Source organism: Sprattus sprattus (genome assembly GCF_963457725.1).
Source record: "Sprattus sprattus genome assembly, chromosome: 21".
Taxonomy (NCBI): domain Eukaryota; kingdom Metazoa; phylum Chordata; class Actinopteri; order Clupeiformes; family Clupeidae; genus Sprattus; species Sprattus sprattus.
In genome coordinates this window covers 6,924,371-6,947,335 of record NC_137919.1, presented here as the reverse complement: position 1 = coordinate 6,947,335, position 22,965 = coordinate 6,924,371, and the positions used below count along the sequence as shown (strand labels likewise).

Here is a 22,965-nt window from a genome sequence, read left to right as displayed (position 1 = left end):
CGTCGTCTTTATTTAAAATTTACCGTGCATATGTAAACTATAGCGTTTTTGCCGGTTTTCAGGGTCAAACACTAATAATTTAATGGCGATTAATCTAGATTAATGAATTTCAAAATGTGAGATTAATTACTTCATTTTTTTTAATCTATTGACAGCCCTAATATATGTGAGAGTGTAGGGTTGGGCGATGTCTCCTTATTTGGCAGAAGACGATGTTTACATTGAAACATCGTGATGGACGATGATATCGTCTCGTCGGGGGGTGTGTGTGTGTGTGTGTGTGTGTTTGTGAATGTTTGCGTGTGTGAATGTGTGGTAGCCTCAGACCGACAATCCTAATCACTTACTGCTATGCAGCTCACACGAGGTGTCAGGAATTAAAACAAAAGTCATCACTGGCTCTGGCCATGCATGTGCGAGTGTGGATGTAAATATGAGTTTTTTGTAATGACTCAATAATAATACTATTAATAACCAACATGGTGACAAGCAACAATAAATATTTAGGCAAGCATTAAATATATATGAATAATCTTCTAACAACGGCAATGTAATGGTAATACGTTTAAAACTATAGGCTATATTTTGTTTTACTAATGCCCTCTTGTGCTTTGGCGCGCTGCGCGTTATAAAAAGCTGCCGTTCTATTCCTTTTGGATCTTAACGGTTAAAAGCGTCCGTTTTATTCCGTTAGAGAGGCTCATTTCATTTCAACTGTTTCAACATTCAACAGCTGGTAACCTACCATGACGCAGGAGTTGGTTGGAAAAAAGGGCACCACTTCGCCTATTTGGAATTTCTTTGGTTTTGAACCAGATGAGCGTGGGCTGCCAAAAGATTTAAATAAATGTGTCTAAGATTTGCGCAACTGTGGTCCGTGCCAAAGACGGACAGACAACAAATCCAAGCGATCACCTGCGTGTTCACCATCCTGAAGAATATGCAACGATCAACGTGTCCGTGCGCTCAGGGAAGGATCTCTGCATATGCGCTACCAGCACGCCTTCAGAGAGAGTTTTCAGCACCGCGGGTAGTGTGGTCACCCCAATCCGCAGCTTATTAAAGCCAGACAAGGTCAATATTTTATTTTTTTTTGCCAGAAACAGACATGTAAATAATTTGGAAATAATTAGGCTGCACTCGTGTCGGCCCTGTAAACCTTTTAAGTTATTACAGTTTATCGCATTTTGGTAGGCTTACATGTAAGTCATGCTTTATGTTTGTTTGTTTTATTATTTTCTTGCTCTTAGCCTATATATTTTGTGATATCCGTGAAGTGCATGACGAATTATTTGAAAGCTTTTGCAGTAAAAAAGGTAAATGCCATTGTGTTTCTATTTGTTGTTCAACTTTTAATAAATGTGTTTATATCAACACCTTCGTGTCTATTCTATTTTGTAGCCATTGCACTGAAGTTAATGCTTTCGCTAAAGTTGAACGTCATATTTCTGTTGACAATGAGCAAGTTTCCCGACGCAGGAGCAGGCTTAGTTAACGTGAATAACATAAAATGTTTGACGTGGGAAAAACGAAGAAAAGCTGTAACCTAGACCGGGGGGGGGGGGGGGGGCCTCATCCATCGTGATGGTGGGTCAAAAATGACGATGGACATGAGAGTGTGTGTGTGAGAGTGTGTGTGTGTGTGTGTGTGAGAGAGTGTGTGTGAGAGAGTGTGTGTGTGAGAGTGTTTGACAGTGTGTGTATATATACATGTGTGTCGGTGTGTGTGTCGGTGTGTGTGTCGGTGCGTGTGTCGGTGTGAGTGAGTGTGTGAGTGAGAGAGAGATAGAGAGAGTGTGTGTATATATGTGTGAGAGTGCGTGTGTGTGTGTGTGTGTGTGTGTGTGTGTGTGTGTGTGTATGTGTGTGTGTGTGTGTGTGAAAGTGTGACTGGCCATCCTCACCTGAGCTGATGGAGTTGTTCTGGCGTGGGCCTGCTCCTCCGCGCCCCCTCCCAGTGCTGGATCCGCGCCCTCTGCCCCCCCGGCGGGCTCCGCGCTCGTCCCCGCCACCCCTCTCCACCCCGCGGGGTCGCGCGTCCCTCTCCCTCTCTGCCACCTCCTCCGACTCGGAAGCGTTGGAGAGCTCGGAGTTAGTGCCTGTGACGGATGAGACGCGCAGACAGACAGGTTGAGACACGCAGAGAGACAGGTTGACACGTGCACACAGGACCACAGACAGGTCAGTCATCCACAGGGACTCAGCTGTGTAGCTGTGTGGTTCAGAGAGAGAGCCGTCGTCCCCCTTATCTCTGGCCAGGGCCACAACCTTGCAGAGCTGAATCAGAGGCTGGGATGGAAGACTGCTCTTTCTCTATGCCACAGATGTGGTCAGAAGTGGGAAGGCTTGGTGTGTGTGTGTGTGTGTGAATCAGAGGCTGGGTTGGAAGACTGCTCTTTCTCTACGCCACAGATGCGGTCAGAAGTGAGAAGGCTTGGTGTGTGTGTGTGTGTGTGTGTGTGTGTGTATCAGAGGCTGGGTTGGAAGACTGCTCTTTCTCCACGCCACAGATGCAGTCAGAAGTGAGAAGGCATCGCAGTATGCATCGCAGTACACAGGATCCTTGGCCACAAGATGGAGGTGATCATTAAAGCATGATACTCATACTGAACCGACTTTATGATCGGATAACTAGACAGAGGCTCTGTAATCTGCATCCAAAATGACAGCTGTATTAACTGGTCCTCTGCTAATTACTTTGCATGTGCACAATTATGGGGGGGGGGGTTGGCTGTTACGGTGGTAAGACTGTGGGCAAACACACAAACACCACTCAGCACACTTCTCTCGTTTCCCTAGTGGCTCTTAAAAGGCCATTTATGGGATGTATTTCATTTCCAAGTAAATCACACCCAAGGCTTCAGTGCACCTGGCTCCAAGCACTTCACCCTACATGTTACCACGGGTCAACGCCAAGCATGCCATCATGACACCCATAAATCTTTTGCTTTTTCACCGACTCTGCAGGACCGAGGGCCTTGACGGCTTGCCTGCATCTGTCAGACTATTTCCCGTATACGGCAATTCTTAGAAAAAAAAGACCAGAATAAACTGGAATAACAGTTTTTAAAGATATGTGCATTAGGGTTGGGCGATGTCTCCTTATTTGGCAGAAGACAATGTTAACATTGAAACATCATGATGGATGATGATATCGTCTCGTCGGGGGGGGGAATGTGTGCGTGTGTGAATGTGTGGTAACCTCAGACCGACAATCCTAATCACTTACTGCTATGCAGCTCACACGAGGTGTCAGGAATTAAAACAAAAGTCATCACTGGCTCTGGCCATGCATGTGTGAGTGTGGATGTAAATATGAGTTTTTTTTCCTAATTTTTTTTCTGCTAACATTTTAACTTTGGGTACTCTTAAACACGTGTTGCGTGTCTTCGGACAATATTCTGATTAGTATTGTAGGATTAAATTACATTCCAGCGGTAGAGCTTAAAATTTGCGATTATATCGTCCATCGGCACAACCCAAATGTGCATGAAGAACTTAAAATGTCATTACTATATCATGAAATACATTTTCAGGTCTGGCCTGTATCAATCTGTCAATCATTTAAATGTCTGATAGGATTTCTTCTGGGTTCAATGAAGGTGGATGATGGGAAATGGAGTTTATTTTCTCTGATCCCTTCACAGGTTGCTTTCAATGGCCAATGCTATGCCAAATACCTCAACCCAGGGGGTACAAAAATGTCTGCCGTCAACTTGTTTCATAGCGGTAAGTTTTGGCACCACAAAAATATATATATAAAAAATCAAAAGCCTGGATTACGAATTCTGCATTGCCAATGACCACAGTAACTACACATGGAAACAGCAGTCACTAACTGGCTGAAGTAAACCCCCTAAAGTCGAACCCCCTTACGTGCATCATGGCCTAGGCAAGACAAAGCACTCATGGGAAATGTAGTTTGCTCACCGTAGCCGGAGTACTGGGTGTTGGAGGTCCTGCGTCCACGGCCTCGGCCCCCGTAGGTGCGGGAGGTGTGCAGGTTGGCGGAGTTGCCGCTGTCGTCCGTCTGGTAGCCCCGCTCGCGTTCACCGGTCGCCCCGCCCGGTCCGGAGCCCCTGGCGGGAGCGCGGTAGCCCACGCCGATCTGACGGAGCTGCTCGTCAATCTGGAGACGCTCCAGACGCAGCTGCTCAACTTCCTGTTAGGACGGAGTAGCGGTCAGGGGGATACACGCATGAACACACACACACACTCATATATGAACACACACACCCATATACAAAACACACACACTCATATATGAACACACACACCCATATACAACACACACACACAGACACACACATATACGAAACACGAACACGCTCATATATGAACGCACACACACATGGACACACTCATACAAGAACACAGACACACTCATACATGAACACACACAAACTCATGCATGAACACACACACATGAACACACTCATGTTCGTGTTTCGTGTTTGCACATGTTTATGCACACACGCACACACACACACACACACACAAACACACAGTTCCTCTTTACAGATAAGAGAGGGGAGGTCAGCATGTGTGTCCAAACAAACACCCACGCATTCCTATGCAATACGTGTTGTAGACACATTCAGTGCTACCAAACCAATACACAAGCTCACAATCACATAAGCAAACACTCATCGGAACTAAAAACAAACAAATAGCCACATGACTGTCTCAATATAAAACACGGGCTCAAGCCAGAGGCAGTTCAGAATGGTGTTTATGATCCTCCTGTTGACGGAGAGCAGCTGCTGTTTATAAACCTGGGGAGAAGTGCCAGAGTGAAGACTGTTCGTGTGTGTGTGTGGGTGTGTGTATATGACAGCGTGTGTGGTTGTGTGTGTGTGTGTATGTGTGAATGAGTGTGTATGTATGAGTGTGTGTGTGTATGTGTCTATGTGTGTGTGTGTGTGTGTATGTGTGTGTGTGGTTGTGTGTGTGTGTGTGTGCGTGTGTGAATGAGTGTGTGTGTAAGTGTCTATGTGTGTGTGTGTGTGTGTGTGTGTGTGTGTGTGTGTGTGTGTGTGTGTGAATGAATGAGTGTGTGTGTGTGTGTATGTGAACTGACACTGACACCGGCGCCAGTGTACACCTATAGGACGCCAGGGCTTGGTCATCTCCTTTCTGTGGAACTGTGAGACAGAGGTGATCTATGGGGGCCACTGGGTGTGTGTGTGTGTGGGTGTGTGTGTGGGGGGGGGGGGGTTGGTACTGAAGTGCACTGGCAGCAGTTGGAGTTGGTGAGATGTAGGCAGGTGAGACCGGGAGCGACTAAGTGTGTGTAAGAGTGTGTGTCCGTGTGTGTGCGTGACTGGGTGTGAGTGTGCACGTTTGTTTAACCGGCAGCAGGTAGTGGTGGTGAAATGTGGGCAGATGAGACAAGGATAAAGTAAGTGTGTGTGTGTGTGTGTGCATGTGTGAGTGTGTGTGTGTGTGTGTATGTGTGATTGAGTTAGCATATAAATGTGTGTGTGTGTGTAAGTAATGTTGCATGTGTGTGTGTATGTGTGTGTGTGTGTGTGTGTGCGTGTATAAATTGGGGGGGTCACTTAAGAATGCAACAGCTGCTGGCCCTTCCAACAGCTGAAATGGGGGGTGGGAGGGTGGGGGTGGGGGTGGGTGCGAGTCAGGCTGGTTGGGTGAAGCTGGGGGTGGAGGCTGACGCTGGGGGTTATTCTGGGAGGCTGAGGGAGCTCTGATAGGCCTAAAAGCCCCACTCTGCACAGCTCCGACCCCTACCCCCCAAAGCAGGGCTGTTGGAGAGGGGCTATTTATACCGGATGGGCGGAGGGGGTGAGGGGCGGAGGGGGTGAGTCAAAAGGGTAAATCAGACCCGGTCAGCACCTTCCTTCCTGTGAGAGTGCGGAGTCAGGTGACCCTTCTAGAATGTTCCGACAGTTCCTACCCCTCTCCATTTAGCTCCACGTGCTGCTGCCCTGCACAGCGCTCGTTATAGGCCTCCTGGCTTAATCATTCATTAGTCTATGGCACGAATAATGTAGGGAAACTACAGCAGATGATCAGTTTGCTAGTTACGTGACGATTGACACAAATTCAGACACACTGACACAGACAAAAACACACACACACCAGACACCCACAGGTGTGTGTGTGTGTGTGCACGCAGACAAAACTTACACAAGGGCCAACACACACACACACACACACACACACACACACACACACACACACACACACACACACACACACACACACACACACACACACACACACCTGTAGGTATGCCACATGGTACTCCAGCAGTGCCTGTGCGTTACTGATGTTCTCCTTAGTTCCCACGAAGATGAACGGAACCATTCCCTGCGAGAAAGACAAGAGGAAACAGAACAGGAGGAGAGGGAGAACAAGAGAGAATAAACACAGGGAATTTACAGAAGAACACTTTCAATGTGCACTGCACATCGGCCATGTTTGTCAAGGTTCCAAAAAGTTGATGTGTGGAAGCTGACTGTATTTCTTTGTTAGGGGCAACTCATAAATAAGTTACTGAACTTATTTATGAGGTGATGTGTGAGGTGTTTTCTATTTATTTATTTCAGTGTGACTCCAAGTCATAAATTTTATAAGATGTATGAGAGAAAGAAATACACTGAGCTTCCACAGGTGTGTTTGTCTGCTTTGGTGTTATTCAGCTGAAGAAGTCCACATGCCTCTTGGCTGCCTGCTGGGGCTTCTCTGCGGGGCGCCTCTCGGCCGGTCCCCTCCCTGCCCGTCCCCTCTCGGCCTCCCTCCTTTTTGTCGTTGTCCCCCTCGATCCGCACCCGCACCACGCCGGACTTGTCCACGATCTCCTGGATGATCTTGCCACTCTTGCCGATCACTTTACCTGAGGGGGAAACGAGCGAAAGCAGAGGAGAGGAGAGAGGGAGGAGGAAAGGGGAGAGAGTAGAGGAGGAAGAGAAGAAGAGGGCCAGAGAGAGAGCACTGAGGATATAGATCAAATATGCACCTTGACAAGAGTCAATAGTCAAGAGATTTATTACAAGTTCAACTACAGCAGCACTGAAATGGGATTGCAACAAACTCCCGAGTGTTTATTGATCAGTTGAACAAGACGATCTATATGTTTAAAAAAGAGGACTGAGAGTATACGGTCTCGGACTGATTAATATCCATCTTCAAAAGACTTCCGATTCAAGCTATTTATTCATCACGTGTGTGATTGTTGCAATCCCATTTCACTGCTGTTGTACTTGTACAAATTCCCAACTATTTATCAATCAGTTGAACAAGACTTTTTATCTGTTTAAAAAGGACAACTGGGGAAATACTGATTCAGGCTCTTTTCAAAAGGAAACTCCAGTAGTTGCTCTTGTGTCTTCGATGCCAGAGCACCTTGGTGAGGTGTTTGATACCCAGGGGACCCCCATTCTGATGGATAAAAGCACTTACTAAATACATGAATAGAAATGTGGTTTCAAACAAGTTCTATCTTATAGTAATCTCAGTCCATTTCAATGAGCCTCCGAATGGGATGAGGCTGGTTGGGCTGCTTGACTTGGGATGAGGCTGGTTTGGCTGCTCGAGGTAGATGTGACTTGGTCTCGTCTGGACAAGCGGAGAGGAGGCTAGTTGGTGTGTGTGTTCGGTGTCTGTGAGGGAGTGTGTGTGTGTGTGTGTGTGTCTGAAGCATCACTTACCAACAAGGTTTCTGGGCACCTGAAAGGCGTCTTCTTTGAACTCAAGATAAACTCTGGCCTGCTTCACGGCATCTGGGGTCTATGATGAACACACACACACACACACACACACACACACACACACACACAGACAGAAATATTTACATGAGAACAGCAAACCAACACACCCAACTCAAACATTCTTGCACACACTCACACATACACACCCTTGTTAAACAGAGAGGTAGATACTTAATTTGGGTACATGTGTGTACACAAAGGCACACATATACGCACACACACAGAAACACACACACCTCTCCGTAGATCCTGAAGGTACAGCTCTCCTCTTCCAGCTCAATGGCGGTGACCCCGGGCACCTTGCGGGCCTGCTGGATGTTGGCGCCATGGGAACCGATGGCCAATCCCATCAGGTCCTCTCTCACTTTCACCTCCTCCTGGTATGCAGACGCCAGCTGCTTACTTGTCTGTAGGAGAGGAAACAGGGTGGGGATGAATGAGTGTGCGTGTGTGTGTGTCTGTCTCCAGGTGCTTGGTGGCCTTCATGCTATTGTGACTACAAGTATAGGTGTGTGTGTGTGTGTCAGAGAGATACAGAGTGTGTTCAGACGCCAGCTGCTAACTCAACTTGAGACTGCGTGTGTGCTTGTGTGTGTGTGTGTGTGTGACTGATTTGTCTGCATCCAGGTGTTTGATGGCTTATTGTTGTGAACGTGTGTAGGTGTCCAGCTGCCCCCACTTTACTCAGAGTGTGTGAGAGTGTGTGTGTGTGTGTGTGTGTGTGTGTGTGTGTGTATATTCGTATATTCGTCTTCAGTCGTTTCATGGCTTACTTTGCAAGAGTTGTTTACCAGAATTGTCATTTTTATGTACAGTAAATATAATGCGTTTCTCTAGTATTTTCCGTCATCATTATTTTCCATTCTGATCCATCTTGTGTGTTTCATAATTAGAGGTAGGTTCAAAACAGAATAGTCTACACCCTCCAGGCCTGAAATCTGTTCTAGCTGATAGGAGTGGAATTTGTTTTTCAGCCTGTGAGTCTCCTGCAAGGTCATAGCAAGCCCCATTCTCTGGGCCCAGATATAACAGCCATTCTTCACATTTGTATCAGGCTAGCCACTTATACTTTCATGAAGTGCTGGAACTAATGATTGACATCCCTTACTGTCAGCCAAGTGGCATGAGCCAAGTTAGTCCGTTTCCTCGTCTAATAAGAGATGCGGGTGAAACTTCTTTGTGAAACCTCTCTTCTCTCCCTCGATGTGCATGATGGTAAATAAAACCACGGCCTGACTGAGTCTCCATTTATCTGTGGTTTTGGAAAACTACCATCAACTAGCTGTGAATCTAAGCAGGCCATTGTGAATGTCAAGAAAGCATATTTATGTGCATGTCTACATCTCTGTGTGTGTGTGTGTGTGTGTGTGTGTGATCTGTTGTAGGGGAATGATGGCATCTGGTGTGAGTCTATGCCTGATAAGAGCGTGTGAGCCAATCTATTTGTGGGTCTGAGACTATGCACTTGTGTGTGTGTGTGTGTGTGTGTGTGTGTGTGTGTGTGTGTGTGTGTGTGTGTGTGTGTGTGTGTGTGTGTGTGTGTGTGTATGACTGCATCTGACTAATTTGAGTGTAAGAGCAAGACCCTGGTGGCTGTGTGCATGTGTGGTAGCATATGTGTATTATAACACTGTAAGAGTTGGCACATTGTTCTGTGTGTGGGTTTGTCTGTGTGTACGAGAGAGGTAGAGCGTCTCTGTGCGTGAGTATAAGAGAAAGACAGAGCGCAAGCATGTGCGTGTGTGTGCGCTCGTTGTGTCTGTGAGAGTGTGTGTGTGTGTGAGTATAAGAGAAAGACAGAGCGCAAGCATGTACGAGTGTGTGCGCTCGTTGTGTCTGTGAGAGAGTGTGTGTGTGTGTGTGTGTGTGTGTTCGGTGTGTCTGTGAGCGAGGGAGTGTGTGAGTGCGCGCTCTCACCTCCAAGTGCTTGGTTGCCTCTTCATTGCGGGACTTGAGCATGAGTTTAGTGCGGATACTGCGGAAGTGCATGTCACTGAGAAGGTTGGCGCGCTTCACTGTAGATTCGTTCGTGGACTAAAAAATAAAAAAGATAAAGAGAATAGATCAGAGAGATCCATTAGACAGATAATATGACAGGACTCAAATCAGCAACACCGCTTTCTCAAACCTGAAACACACTTGGAAAACAAATATGGCATCTTCTCTTTTTCCAATCATCTCCTTTGCAAGCATGGAAATACATTTCCATTTCCATCCAGAAAGAGCGCTTACTAAGTTAACTAGGAAAGGATAACTAGGACTAACTAGGTTAACTAGGAAAGGATAACTAGGACTAACTAGGTTAACTAGGGAAAGATACCTAGGACTAACTAGGTTAACTAGGAAAGGATACCTAGGACTAACTAGGTTAACTAGGAAGGGATACCTAGGACTAACTAGGTTAACTAGGAAAGGATAGCTAGGACTAGGGTTGGGCGATGTCTCCTTATTTGGCAGAAGACGATGTTTACATTGAAACATCGTGATGGACGATTACATCGTCGCGTTGGGGGGGGGGTGAATGTGTGCGTGTGTGAATGTGTGGTAGCCTCAGACCGACAATCCTAATCACTTACTGCTATGCAGCTCACACGAGGTGTCAGGAATTAAAACAAAAGTCATCACTGGCTCTGGCCATGCATGCGAGTGTGAATGTAAATATGAGTTTTTCTAATTTTTTTCTGCTAACATTTGAACTTTGGGTACTCTTAAACACGTGTTGCGTGTCTTTGGACAATATTCGGATTAGTATTGTAGGATTAAATTACATTCCAGCGGTAGAGCTTAAAATTTGGGACCTCCTAGCACCTCGCTATAACCGGAACCCTCAAGCAATCTTTCTATTTCTTATGTAAAGTAGTATTTATTGTATATGATATCGTCCATCGGCACAACCCTAGCTAGGACTAACCAAGTTAACTAGGAAAGGATACTTAGGACTAACTAGGTTAACTAGGAAAGGATAGCTAGGACATACTAGGTTAACTAGGAAAGGATACTTAGGACTAACTAGGTTAACTAGGAAAGGATTAATAGGACTAACTAGGTTAACTAGGAAAGGATACCTAGGACTAACTAGGATAACTAGGACTAACTAGGTTAACTAGGAAAGGATTAATAGGACTAACTAGGTTACCTAGGGAAGGATACCTAGTACTAACTAGGATAACTAGGAAAGGTTACCTAGGACTAACTAGGAAAGGTTACCTAGGACTAACTAGGTTATTGAACCAAAGAGCTCCCACAGGGAGAATGAGGAACGCTCAGAACTGGGTCAAAGGTCATACGTCACGCACCAGGACGATAAGTTCGTGGGTAGAAGAGTTGTAGAAGATGCAGTTGGCTCCGACGGCTTTCCTGAAGTCTTTGTGGATGTTGTCGTTCAAACAGCTGCAACAGAGGACGAACATCATTAACATTTGTTGTTTTGTCTACTTCCTTCCAGTTGGTCAAGACAGGAATTAACTGTCATTCGTGGTCATCAATGCATCAACACATGGAGATCTTAACATTAAAGCATTATTATGATCATAATAATTATTAGAATAGACTACGCCAAAGTACTATGTTTACTACTGCCTCTGTGTGTATGAGTGAGAGTGTGTGTGTATGAGAGTGAGAGTGTGTGTGTGTGTGTGTACACTCCTACATACACGTAGGTCAGTGAGAAGTTACATAAGTACACTTTATACAGGCCTCTGCAGGAAATACATCAAAGGCCTGAAAAAAACGATTATGCTGGAGTTTTTTTTTTTTAAATCGAGTGTCTGTGTGTGTGTGTGTGTGTGTGTGTGTGTGTGTGTGTGTGTACACACCTACATAACTCTAGAAGGCAGAATAGACACAAAATGTAACTTTTGCAGTGAAAAGACTACAAATGTAGTCATTTAGCAATGTGTGTGTGGAAGGTGTGACCCATATAGCGGTCTGTGTGTACGCATCCCACACTTACATATCTCTCAGGTCTTCTGGGACGGCGATGCAGACTTTGTGAAAGGAGGTCCGAGACGAGGGGCTGTTGGGGTTGACCGGCCGGATTCGTTCTGACGTGACAATCTCGTTGTATGAAGGTTCGCACGCCGCATACTCGATCACGTAGAACTGGGGAGAGGTTGGAGAGAGACCACAAACAATCAAAAAGGACGCCATTGCAAACGTGAACACTTCCCAACAACACCACCACTGTATCCCTTCACGGGGTTCATGCATCTTAAAGACGTGTTCTTAAAGAAATCGTAAAGCATTATTTGTTGTAGTGTCTCCTACAAAACCACATGACATCAGATCATTTCAAAAGTCTTGAACTGATCCTTCTGACATAAGTGACATTAATTCTGGCTATTCGCGAGCTGTGAAGCACATCTGAGGTGCTGAGGGATGCTGGGAGCAGGACTGACTGCTACGAACATGCTTTTTAAACCAATCACAAAGAGAACACGCTTTTTCAACCAATCACAAAGAGAACATGCTTTTTCAACCAATCACAAAGAGAACACGCGTTTTAAACCAATCACAAAGAGAACATGCCGCTCAAACAACAGCCAGTTATGACAAAGGGTGTGCGACACACGTCCGCACAACAGCCTTCCTCAACTGCACTGCGTTAAACACCTGTGGGTCATCAAGCCACTAAGGAGCCAGAAGGAAATAAGGGTCCTTTGTTCCAACTGGTCTAGAGTTTCTATTTTTTTTTATCTTAAGAGAGAGACGTTAAAATCCAACAGACAATGGGCCTGCTGCTGTAGCTTTCACTTGCTGATAGATGGAACCTTGCTTTCAGTGAGAGCCAACACACACACACACACACACACACACACACACACACACAGCCTTACTCACACAACACAGAATTAACACAATCAATCAACATGACACACTTTACGACTTACACACACACACGCAGGCATGCCTTATTACTCCATTTACCCCCGTGAGACAGAGCCTAATGGACCCCGTGTTTAAGACACAGACAGGCCATACTGCACCTCACTGTCACTGTCACTAGCCGTCCACAAGCACAAGGCAACACACATGATGGCAAGAATAAGGTTGCACCCGTTCACCCCAGTGGCTGATGGAAGTACAACATCAACAATGAACTTGGTGATACGGATATTAACGACTACCATGTGCATAACAGGGTCAGAAATCTCTAAGGGCTCGGAGCTGCATTAAATAAGCAGGTTGTGGTGCCTGGAAGACTACACAGGGTATAGTAATATAGTATTGCAGATAATACCAAAGTACCGTAACTTAATACTGTATAAAAATGATTGCTTGATTAAAAAGCTGATTTCTGACACTGGCACATATGGTAATCCCAAAGTACAGGGGGATGACAGTGACGAGAGGAATGACTGCTGGGAGAAGTGCACAAGCGGACGAGGAAACAAGTGTACAAGTGGACGATGAATAAGTATGAGTGTGTGGAGATTCCCTCATGTAGGAGTGTGAGTGAGGAGCGGCCCCGTGTGTGTGTGTGTGTGTGTGTGTGTGTGTGTGTGTGTGTGTGTGTGGAGTGGCCCCTGTACAGGTTTGTGTGTGTGTGTGTGTGTGTGTGTGTGTGTGTGTGTGTGTGTGTGTGTGTGTGTGTGTGTGTGTGTGTGTGGAGTGGCCCCTGTACAGGTTTGTGTGTGTGTGTGTGTGTGTGTGTGTGTGTGTGTGTGTGTGTGTGTGTGTGTGTGGTGGCCCCACGTGTGTGAGTGAGTGCGTGCAGCGGCCCCATGCCGCCTCCCCAGTGCCCCGTTGTTCCCTTTAACTCACCAGGCCCTGACTCACCTCTCCCTTCATCATACGGACGCGGGCTAGCCACCAGCCACAGGGCTCCTGGTCGTTCGCCCGCGAGTACACCTGAGAGGAGGAAGAAAGAGAGAGAGAGAGAGAGAGAGGGGGAGAAGAGAGGGGGAGAGAGAAGAGGAAGGGATGGAGGAGGGATAGAGAGGGAAGGAGGAGGAGGACAAAGGAGGGAGAGAGAAAGAGAAAGATGGAGGAGGAAGGGGGAAAGAGAGGGATGGAAGAGGAAGAGAAGAGGAATAGAGGGAGAAAGAAAGATGGAGGATGAAGGGGGACAGATGGAGCGGTAAAGAGGGATGGAGGTTGAGATAGAAAGTTGAAGGAGGGAGGGATGGGGAAAGGAAAAGAATGGTAGGGGAGGAGAGTATGAGAAAGGATGAGAGCGGATGAGAAATGGGAGGATGGAGAAGGATTGAAGAAGGAGAGAGAGAGAGAGCAAAAGATAGAGATAGAGGAGATTATGAAGTGAGAGTTGGAGGGGACAAAGAAAGGGATAGAGTGATGGAGAGATAAACAGAAAGAGAGAGGGGTAGAGTGACAAACAAAAGAGAGAGAGAGAGAGAGAGAGAGGGTAGAGAGTGATGGAGAGATAAACAGAAAGAGAGCGGGGTAGAATGATGGGGGGATAAACAAGAGAGAGAGGGGATAGAGAGTGATGGAGAGATAAACAGAAAAAGAGAGAGAGAGGGGTAGAGAAATGTGTAATTAGGCAGCAATAGCAAGAGATACAGACATAGAGCATCAAGTGAGGGATAAAACAGGCAGAGGGTGACAGAGGTGACCGAAAGAGGTGGAGGCAGAGAGAGAGAGGGGAAGAAAGAGGCAGAGGGTGACAGAGGTGACCGAAAGAGGTGGAGGCAGAGAGAGAGAGAGGGGAAGAAAGAGGCAGAGGGTGACAGAGGTGACCGAAAGAGGTGGAGGCAGAGAGAGAGAGAGGGGAAGAAAGAGGCAGATGGTGAAGGGAAAGATTAAGGAGATGAAAGATGGAGCAAACAGAGAGGGGGAAAAAAAAAAAGAAAGAGAAGATACATAGTGAGTAGAGAGACAACGAGAGAGGACCGCTACAGCCAATGAGGACAGGCGGGGTGTCTGAAGCACCTGGGTTCTAAAGCGGTACCGGGTTCTAAACCGTCAGCTAGAGACTCACTGGGGGGGACCTCAAACAGAGTGATCCTGTGTGTCTTTACCATGGAGTGAGTCTCTGGTCAAATGAGTGGTTTGGTGTGTGTGTGTGTGTGTGGTGTCTAGGGTCTGGTCCCTTTAGTGCAAAGCTGAAATAACTGCCCAGTCGTCAGTGTCTCACCTCAGGAGGCCGTGAGGTGGGCGTTTGTGTGTGGGGGGGTCTGTGCGTGTGCGTGTGTGCGGGGAGCTGGACGTGGTAAGGTGTGTATCTAGCGATGCCAGGGGTTTGAGAAAACACCTGAGAGCGTGAAGGAGGAGAAACAGAAATAAAGTCAGGAAGCAGAGAGAGACAGAGAGATAGAGAGAGTGGAGTATGAGGAGCAAACAGTCAGGAGTATGGTGTGAGGCACAAGGATAGTTGGTAAGATAGGGAGAGAGAGCAAGAGAGAAAGAACTCAGAGAGAGAAAAAGAACAGAGAGTAAGAGAGAGAGACAGAGAGGATCAAGTCAGCAGGGTGGTCTTAACGTTGTCGGGACATATAGAATAAAGTGGGAGTGTGTGTGTGTGTTCTTGGTGACCTTTGGTCTTGTTCAGAGTCAAATGCATACCACATAATTATTAGTATTATTGTTATTATTATTATTACTACTACACCATTGCTAGAAGGTGCTAGTCATATTTTATTTTTCAGCACGTCTCATTGAGTCGTGAACCATTAGTGAATTTGAGCAGGTTGGCAGGTTAAAGTAGCAGTTTGAGTGTGAGTGAGTGAGTTTGGACAGGCTCATGTTTGCCAGACCCACGAGATGGGCTGTGTTTGTTTATGAATGTGTACCTAGCTTCTTGAGGGGAGGTGAGTGTGTGCATGTGTGTATTTGTTTGGTCATATTAAAAAGGATGAGGAAAACCTGGACATCAGAAATGGCAGGTGGCCTGAGGTGTTTATGTGTGCATTAAATCTGAGAAGAGTACGTGTGTGTGTGTGTGTGTGTGTGTGTGTGTTAGGGTTGGGCGATGTCTCCTTATTTGGCAGAAGACGATGTTTACATTGAAACATGATGATGGACGATGATATCGTCTCGTCGGGGGGGGGGGGGGGGGGGGGGGTGAGTGTGTGTGTGTGTGTGTGTGTGTGTGTGTGAATGTGTGGTAGCCTCAGACCGACAATCCTAATCACTTACTGCTAGGCAGCTCACACGAGGTGTCAGAAATTAAAACAAAAGTCATCACTGGCTCTGGCCATGCATGTGAGTGTGGATGTAAATATGAAGGTTTTTTTCTCATTTTTTTCTGCTAACATTTTAACTTTGGGTACTCTTAAACACGTGTTGCGTGTCTTTGGACAATATTCTGATTAGTATTGTAGGATTAAATTACATTCCAGCGGTAGAGCTTAACATTTGCGACCTCCTAGCACCTCGCCATAACCGGAACCCTCAAGCAATCTTTCTATTTCTTATGTAAAGTAGTATTTATTGTCTCGATTGCTCCTTGCTTGACTGTTTTCTCACTTGTACGTCGCTTTGGACAAAAGCGTCTGCTAAAGGACTAAATGTAATGTCCACAAACTGCAGAGGTGTTTTTATAAGCGCATGTGGAGTGTATTGGATAAGAATGGAAGTCTACGCCTTTAACAGTCACTTAAGTGTACTTGTAGTTTGGGGGGGGGGGGGGGTTGTAATGACTCAATAATAATAATATTAATAACCAACATGGTGACAAGCAACAATAAATATTTAGCCAAGCATTAAATATATATTAATAATCTACTAACAACGGCAATGTAATGGTAATACGTTTAAACTATAGGCTATAATTTGTTTTACTAATGCCCTCTTGCGCTTTGGCGCGCTTCGCATTATAAAAAGCTGCCGTTCTATTCCTTTTGGATCTTAATGGTAAAAAGCGCCGTTTTATTCCGTTAGAGAGGCTCATTTCATTTCAACTGTTTCAACATTCAACAGCTGGTAACCTACCATGACGCAGGAGTTGGTTGGAAAGAAGGGCACCACTTCGCCTATTTGGAATTTCTTTGGTTTTGAACCAGATGAGCGTGGGCTGCCAAAAGATTTAAATAAATGTGTCTAAGATTTGCGCAACTGTGGTCCATGCCAAAGATGGACAGACAACAAATCTACGCGATCACCTGCGTGTTCACCATCCTGAAGAATATGCAACGGTCAACGTGTCCCGTGCGCTCAGGGAAGTATCTTTGCATATGCACTACCAGCACGCCTTCAGAGAGAGTTTTCAGCACCGCGGGTAGTGTGGTCACCCCAATCCGCAGCTCATTAAAGCCAGACAAGGTTAATATGTTGTTTTTTTTTGGCCAGAAAACATTGACATGTAAATAATTTGGAAATAATTAGGCTGCACTCGTGTCGGCCCTGTAAACCTTTTAAGTTATTACAGTTTAGCGCGTTTTGGTAGGCTTACATGTAAGTCATGCTTTATGTTTGTTTGTTTTATTCTTTTCTTGCTCCTATATATTTTGTGATATCCGTGAAGTGCATGACAAATTATTTGAAAGCTTTTGCAGTAAAAAAGGTAAATTCCATTGTATTTCTATTTGTTGTTCAACTTTCAATAAATGTGTTTATATCAACACCTTCGTGTCTATTCTATTTTGTAGCCATTGCACTGAAGTTAATGCTTTCGCTAAAGTTGAACGTCATATTTCTGTTGACAATGAGCAAGTTTCCCGACGCAGGAGCAGGCTTAGTTAACGTGAATAACATGAAATGTTTGACGTGGGAAAAACGAAGAAAAGCTGTAACCTAGACCGGGGGGGGGGGGGGCGTGGCATCACGATGGTTACCATCCATCGTGATGGTGGGTCAAAAATGACGATGGTGTGTGTATTTGTGTCTGGTTTCATTAATAAGGACGATGTGGGTATCTACCTTCTTTGAAGCTTCTTTGAAGAAGAGTGTGTGTGTGTGTGAGTGTGTGTGTGTGTGTGTGTGTGTCAGTGAGTGATGTCCTGAAGGTTAGCTGTCTCACCTCCACCTCTTCTCCCTCGGCGATGTCCTTGTGGTAGTCTGCAGGAGGCGGCAGCCGAACATCAGTGAATGGCATCTGTCTCTCTGGCTGCCAGCTGGACAGAGGGAGAGAGAAAGGGAGAGAGAGAGAGACAGACAGAGAGAGAGAGAGAGAGAGAGAGAGAGAGAGGAGAGAGTCTTTTAAGTTTCCTTTATTACCAGTACAAAGGAAACCCACAAAAGGTAAAAATCAAGACATCACTAAAAACCCAGGCAAAAAACGATAGAGGAAGGGAGAGAGAGAGAGAAAGAGGGAGAGAGCGCGAAGAGGGAGGGAGGGAGAGAGACAGAATTAGAGAGACAGAGAATGAGAGCGGAGAGGAGGAAGAGGGAGAGAGAGACAGAAAAGTGAGCGGGAGATAGGGGTCAGAGAAACAGACAAAGGGGAAAAAGGGAGCAGGGGGGAGAGATAGAAGAGAGATAGAACAGAGAGAGACAAAGAGAGAGAGAGAGCGCAAGAGAGAGAGAAAGAGCTATCACACTCAGACAAACACATGCATGTCAATCAGCTTTCTACCAACACAGGAAACAGTCACCACTAGTGCCCCACATGCAACCCTCCCCCCGCCCTCCCTGCAAACACATCTCCGGGGGTGCCCATGACGTAAAGTTCTGAAGGGTTTAAGCTTTTTAAGCAGTTTAAGATTACTTGAGGTCCGAAAATATAACATCTCAATCATAGAAAGCTCCCCTACTTTAAGGTTACGGCTCTCTACCTTACTGCCAATTTTGGGGGGAAAACGAAAATGTTCAGCACAAATCGTTATAGATCCACCCTTGGCCAGTTTAGACCATACTGAAAACAAGGCACAGTATGTAGTGTTTTATCCGTTTTCACTGACCTGGGAGTGTATATTTTATATACATATAATTTCATTTTAATAGTTGAAGTGTTTAGAACACTACGCTGTGCACTGTTGGGCACGGAACACCGTTAACTTACGTTGCAGCAGCAGAGCACTGAGGCAGCCACAGCAGGGTCAAAGGTCAAAGAAGGGCCATAGGGCGCAGGTACAGGAAATACTCTCCCTGGTCTAGCATGTTCCACCACAGTCCCACAAGAGAAATAGTGGAGGGCACACAGGCCAACAAAACTCAAACAAAATAGTTTTTATAAAGTAGTTATTGAGTAGTAATTACCCATTAAATTCAGTTTTATGGGCGCTCTCTCTGGTGCATGGGCCCTTTACACTTTCTCTGACATGACTACTTACTCCTGCATTGTTTTCGGTGCTTTTTGGAAGTGTTTGTCCTTTCTAACTTTTGACTACTGCGCTGTTAACACACGGACAGATGACTACTTGTTGACGTAAAAAAAAACACCAGTTTAAATCCCTGACTGCATCTACCCACAACATTTCGCCCATGACTTCTACACTCTCAGACTATGGACTAAATAGCCATTAACACAAAATAATAGTGTATTGCACTAAATAGCCCTTGAGGCAAATGTAGGTACATTGGTCACATTGCACAGCTACAATAGCTGGCAATAAGCTTAGATGTACCAGAGCGCTTTAAGCACATTTTTGTTACCTCCACTGACTGACACAGTGAAGGTAACTGACTCAATGTGCCATAGAAACAGTTCAAGTCTTACCTAAATGAATCGTTACTCCACATAGGATGGCCAAACAGACATTTAAATTAGATCTCATTAATCTGCATTTAAATCTGACAAACTGTGTGGCAAAGGTGCCCCAACCACTCAAATAAGGCAAAAAAAACAAAACTTTATTTTTCGTGTTGACTTACTCCCTGCACCTGCAACACATTGCTATGGTAATGGTGGAATGTTCAGGTGAGGCGAAACATCAGTTATGCCATTTCAAAACACTATGATTGGCTCTTTCTAAGACAGGGCAGGACTTACAGTTACAAACCCTCCATATTTGGTGTTACAGATCCCCCCCCCCCCTCCTCCCCGTTCCCCACTGCCCATTCATTTCCCAGTCAGTGATGCGTCTCCTCCCTGATAACAACATCTCTGGTTTCACCATTCACAGAAGTGGTGACTTTCCAGAAAGCAGTGGACACAGGAAGTGACCCGGGCCCGGATCAGCACCAGCCCCACGCCATAATGAGCTGCTATTTCAGGTTCTAGACCAGTGGAGCCAAACCATACCGATGGCTCCAAACTGCAGACAACATGCTTCAACTTCATAGCATAGCCTATACTTGCAGGTGCAGGTTCAGGTGGATATCAGCATCATAGCTGGTCATTATTCGAAACGACGCATGAACATAGCACGCACAGCACCATTTAAATTTACCTCGAAATATTGATCATCGTCAAACTTCTCTGCACTTTTATCACATCGCCTGTGAGGCTTTAGGACACCAAACACGCTGCGCAGGCACACGTTGAGAGCGGCTAGCGTGTGCTTTGGGATGTAACGCTACCTCACCGGAGAGTTTAATTACAACTCTCACCTGGCAGCCCAAATGAAGCCCATCAAGCTGTTTAGAGACGTGCAAGTGTGTGTGTGAGTGTGTGTGTGTGTGCGCCAAGGAGGTGTCTGATCAGCATTTAACACAATGAAGCTGGAGCTCCATGTCAATACAAGTGTGTGTGTGTGTGTGTGTGTGTGTGTGTGTTTGTGTGCGCGCTAAGGAGGTGTCTTTGATCAGATTTGATTTGCCCCCCTGTGTTCTATGTCAATACAAGTGTGTTGGCTCATGCTGCAATAACGATGGGAAATATAAAAAGGCCCAAAGGCAGCTCCAAGGCAATTAAGGAAGTTGGTGTCTGTGACAGATTAGGTTGTAGCTTTAAATCACACACTCTATACTCTTAACATAGGATATGTTGGGAGTAAACAATCTCCCTTGAACTCATACTGTGCACTTTTTTGTGTAGTAGCGTCAGGCAGTAACTGTGTAGGTCAAAGAGGTGCTGGTGAATGACTCGGTTAAGGGGTGAAGTCAAGTCCAGTGCCACCTTTACAGTACTGACGTAGCATATACGTCAAGCTTTAAAAGGTGTTAGCCCACCCAGCTAGAGATCTTACACAACCTCATGGTCACAGCAGGAAGACTGGACACACACCGGGTTGGGGTAGAGCGTTCCAGATAGACTGAAAGGGTTGCAGGGGAAGCGTCCATTGGTGGAGGGACACAACCATCCCAAGAATGGCAGGGGCCACTGTCGTGCTCTTCCCCTGCCTAGCCTGCATGCCTCTGGGGGCTATTTTTAGAAGGACCCTGGGCTGGCAAGCCAAGCCAAATAGATAAAGAGGGATGAGGGGGGGTTGGAAAAGGGGAGGTGGGTGGCGGCAGCTGAGGAAAGAGATGAGTGTGAGGTAGGTGTGTGTGTGTGTTTGGGGGGGGGGGGGGGGGGGGGGGGGCAGAGAGGGAGAGAGAGAGTAGTTCTGGAACAGTAAATGAGAGGTGTGTGTGTGTGTGTGTGTGTGTGTGTGTGTGTGTGTGTGTGTGTGTGGGGGGGGGGGGGGATGGGTGAACTATACAGGGCTTTGTGACAGCTGGGGCACCGACACAGGTGCTGGGGGGGGGGGGCATGGAGGTTGATTGGAGGGGTAGGGAGGGTCAATTTCTGCACAGGAAGGGAATAGTGCAGTGGACCATTCACAGTTCAATACCACTCCTTTCTGTGAGTTCCTAAACACTCTTGGCTCTGCACACGGGGAAACAAAAAAAATGGCTCGGAACGAGCCTAGTACATTTCCGGCCAATCAAACACCTTTTATTCAGGAGCATGGAAGGAAGGGGTGTCATTTCGTTAGCTTTGAGCTCAAATGTAAACAACCTAGGGTTGGGCGATGTCTCCTTATTTGGCAGAAGACGATGTTTACATTGAAACATCGTGATGGACGATGATATCGTCTCGTCCGGGGGGGAGGGGGGTGTGGGGGTGTGGGGGGGTGTGTGTGTGTGAATGTGTGTGCGTGTGAATGTGTGATAGCCTCAGACCGACAATCCTAATCACTTACTGCTATGCAGCTCACACGAGGTGTCAGAAATTAAAACAAAAGTCATCACTGGCTCTGACCATGCATGCGAGTGTGGATGTAAATATGAGTTTTTTTCTCTCATTTTTTTCTGCTAACATTTTAACTTTGGGTACTCTTAAACACGTGTTGCGAGTCTTTGGACAATATTCTGATTAGTATTGTAGGATTAAATTACATTGCACAGGAAGGGAAGAGGAGGTCATGAGCGGAAGTGATTGATCAGGGCTGTGTGAGAGAATGTATGTGTGTGTGTACGGAAGAGAGAGAGAGATAAGAACACAGTAATCTGTCAGCAGACCGGGGCATTTAAAAATACAACCGCGTGCGTGGGTGCGAGCGCGAGTATGTGCGTCCGCCTAACACTCTTCAGCTCAGCCCTATCCCTAACCCACCAGTAGAGCCATGCGGAAAACCAGGGCTCCGCCAAACATCACTTTGTTGACTCGGTTGACCTCCACTTACTTGTTTTCGAAGGCTATTGTGAGTGTTTCTTCATGGACATCCTTGATAAACCCCTGAGAAAGCAGAGAGAGAGACAGGGGGATAGAAAGAGAGGGGCAGAAGAACAAGAAAAGAGACAAGTTACTTCGACATCCTTCCAGTTTCATGACATACAAGCAAGGACAGGGAGGGTGGCATGTAGAGTGCGCTATAAATTAAATTAATTATTATTATTTATTATAGTCGCAGCTCCTCCGAGGTTTACTGACAAGAAGGTCAGAATCGAAGGCACAGTCCACAACTCTTAATCCAGCGCACGTCAAATGCTCATCACAGTTCAATACCATTCCTTTCTGTGAGTTCCTAAATGTGAATGTGTGGTAGCCTCAGACCGACAATCCTAATCACTTACTGCTATGCAGCTCACACGAGGTGTCAGGAATTAAAACAAAAGTCATCACTGGCTCTGGCCATGCATGCGAGTGTGGATGTAAATATTAAGGTTTTTTTCTCATTTTTTTCTGCTAACATTTTAACTTTGGGTACTCTTAAACACGTGTTGTGTGTCTTTGGACAGTATTCTGATTAGTATTGTAGGATTAAATTACATTCCAGCGGTAGAGCTTAAAATTTGCGACCTCCTAGCACCTCGCCATAACCGGAACCCTCAAGCAATCTTTCTATTTCTTATGTAAAGTAGTATTTATTGTCTCGATTGCTCGTTGCTTGACTGTTTTCTCCCTTGTACGTCGCTTTGGACAAAAGCGTCTGCTAAAGGACTAAATGTAATGTCCACAAACTGCAGAGGTGTTTTAATAAGCGCATGTGGAGTGTATTGGATAGGAATGGAAGTCTACGCCTTT

The 22,965-nt window shown here is 45.9% G+C and overlaps 1 protein-coding gene across 1 annotated transcript in view; it reads right to left on the bottom strand.

Moving 5' to 3' along the window:
• Positions 1-22,965, bottom strand: part of fxr2 (FMR1 autosomal homolog 2) — a 38,141-nt gene that overhangs the window by 8,366 nt on the left and 6,810 nt on the right. The window contains exons 2-13 of the mRNA XM_080859905.1: positions 22,124-22,176; positions 17,653-17,746; positions 13,497-13,583; positions 11,686-11,834; positions 11,030-11,123; positions 9,651-9,767; positions 7,970-8,140; positions 7,674-7,752; positions 6,684-6,859; positions 6,247-6,333; positions 3,931-4,162; positions 1,905-2,099 (exon numbers count right to left, since the gene is read on the bottom strand). Coding sequence (XP_080716031.1) covers positions 1,905-2,099; positions 3,931-4,162; positions 6,247-6,333; positions 6,684-6,859; positions 7,674-7,752; positions 7,970-8,140; positions 9,651-9,767; positions 11,030-11,123; positions 11,686-11,834; positions 13,497-13,583; positions 17,653-17,746; positions 22,124-22,176 — 1,534 coding nt within the window. The remainder of the gene's footprint in view (positions 1-1,904; positions 2,100-3,930; positions 4,163-6,246; positions 6,334-6,683; positions 6,860-7,673; positions 7,753-7,969; positions 8,141-9,650; positions 9,768-11,029; positions 11,124-11,685; positions 11,835-13,496; positions 13,584-17,652; positions 17,747-22,123; positions 22,177-22,965) is intronic.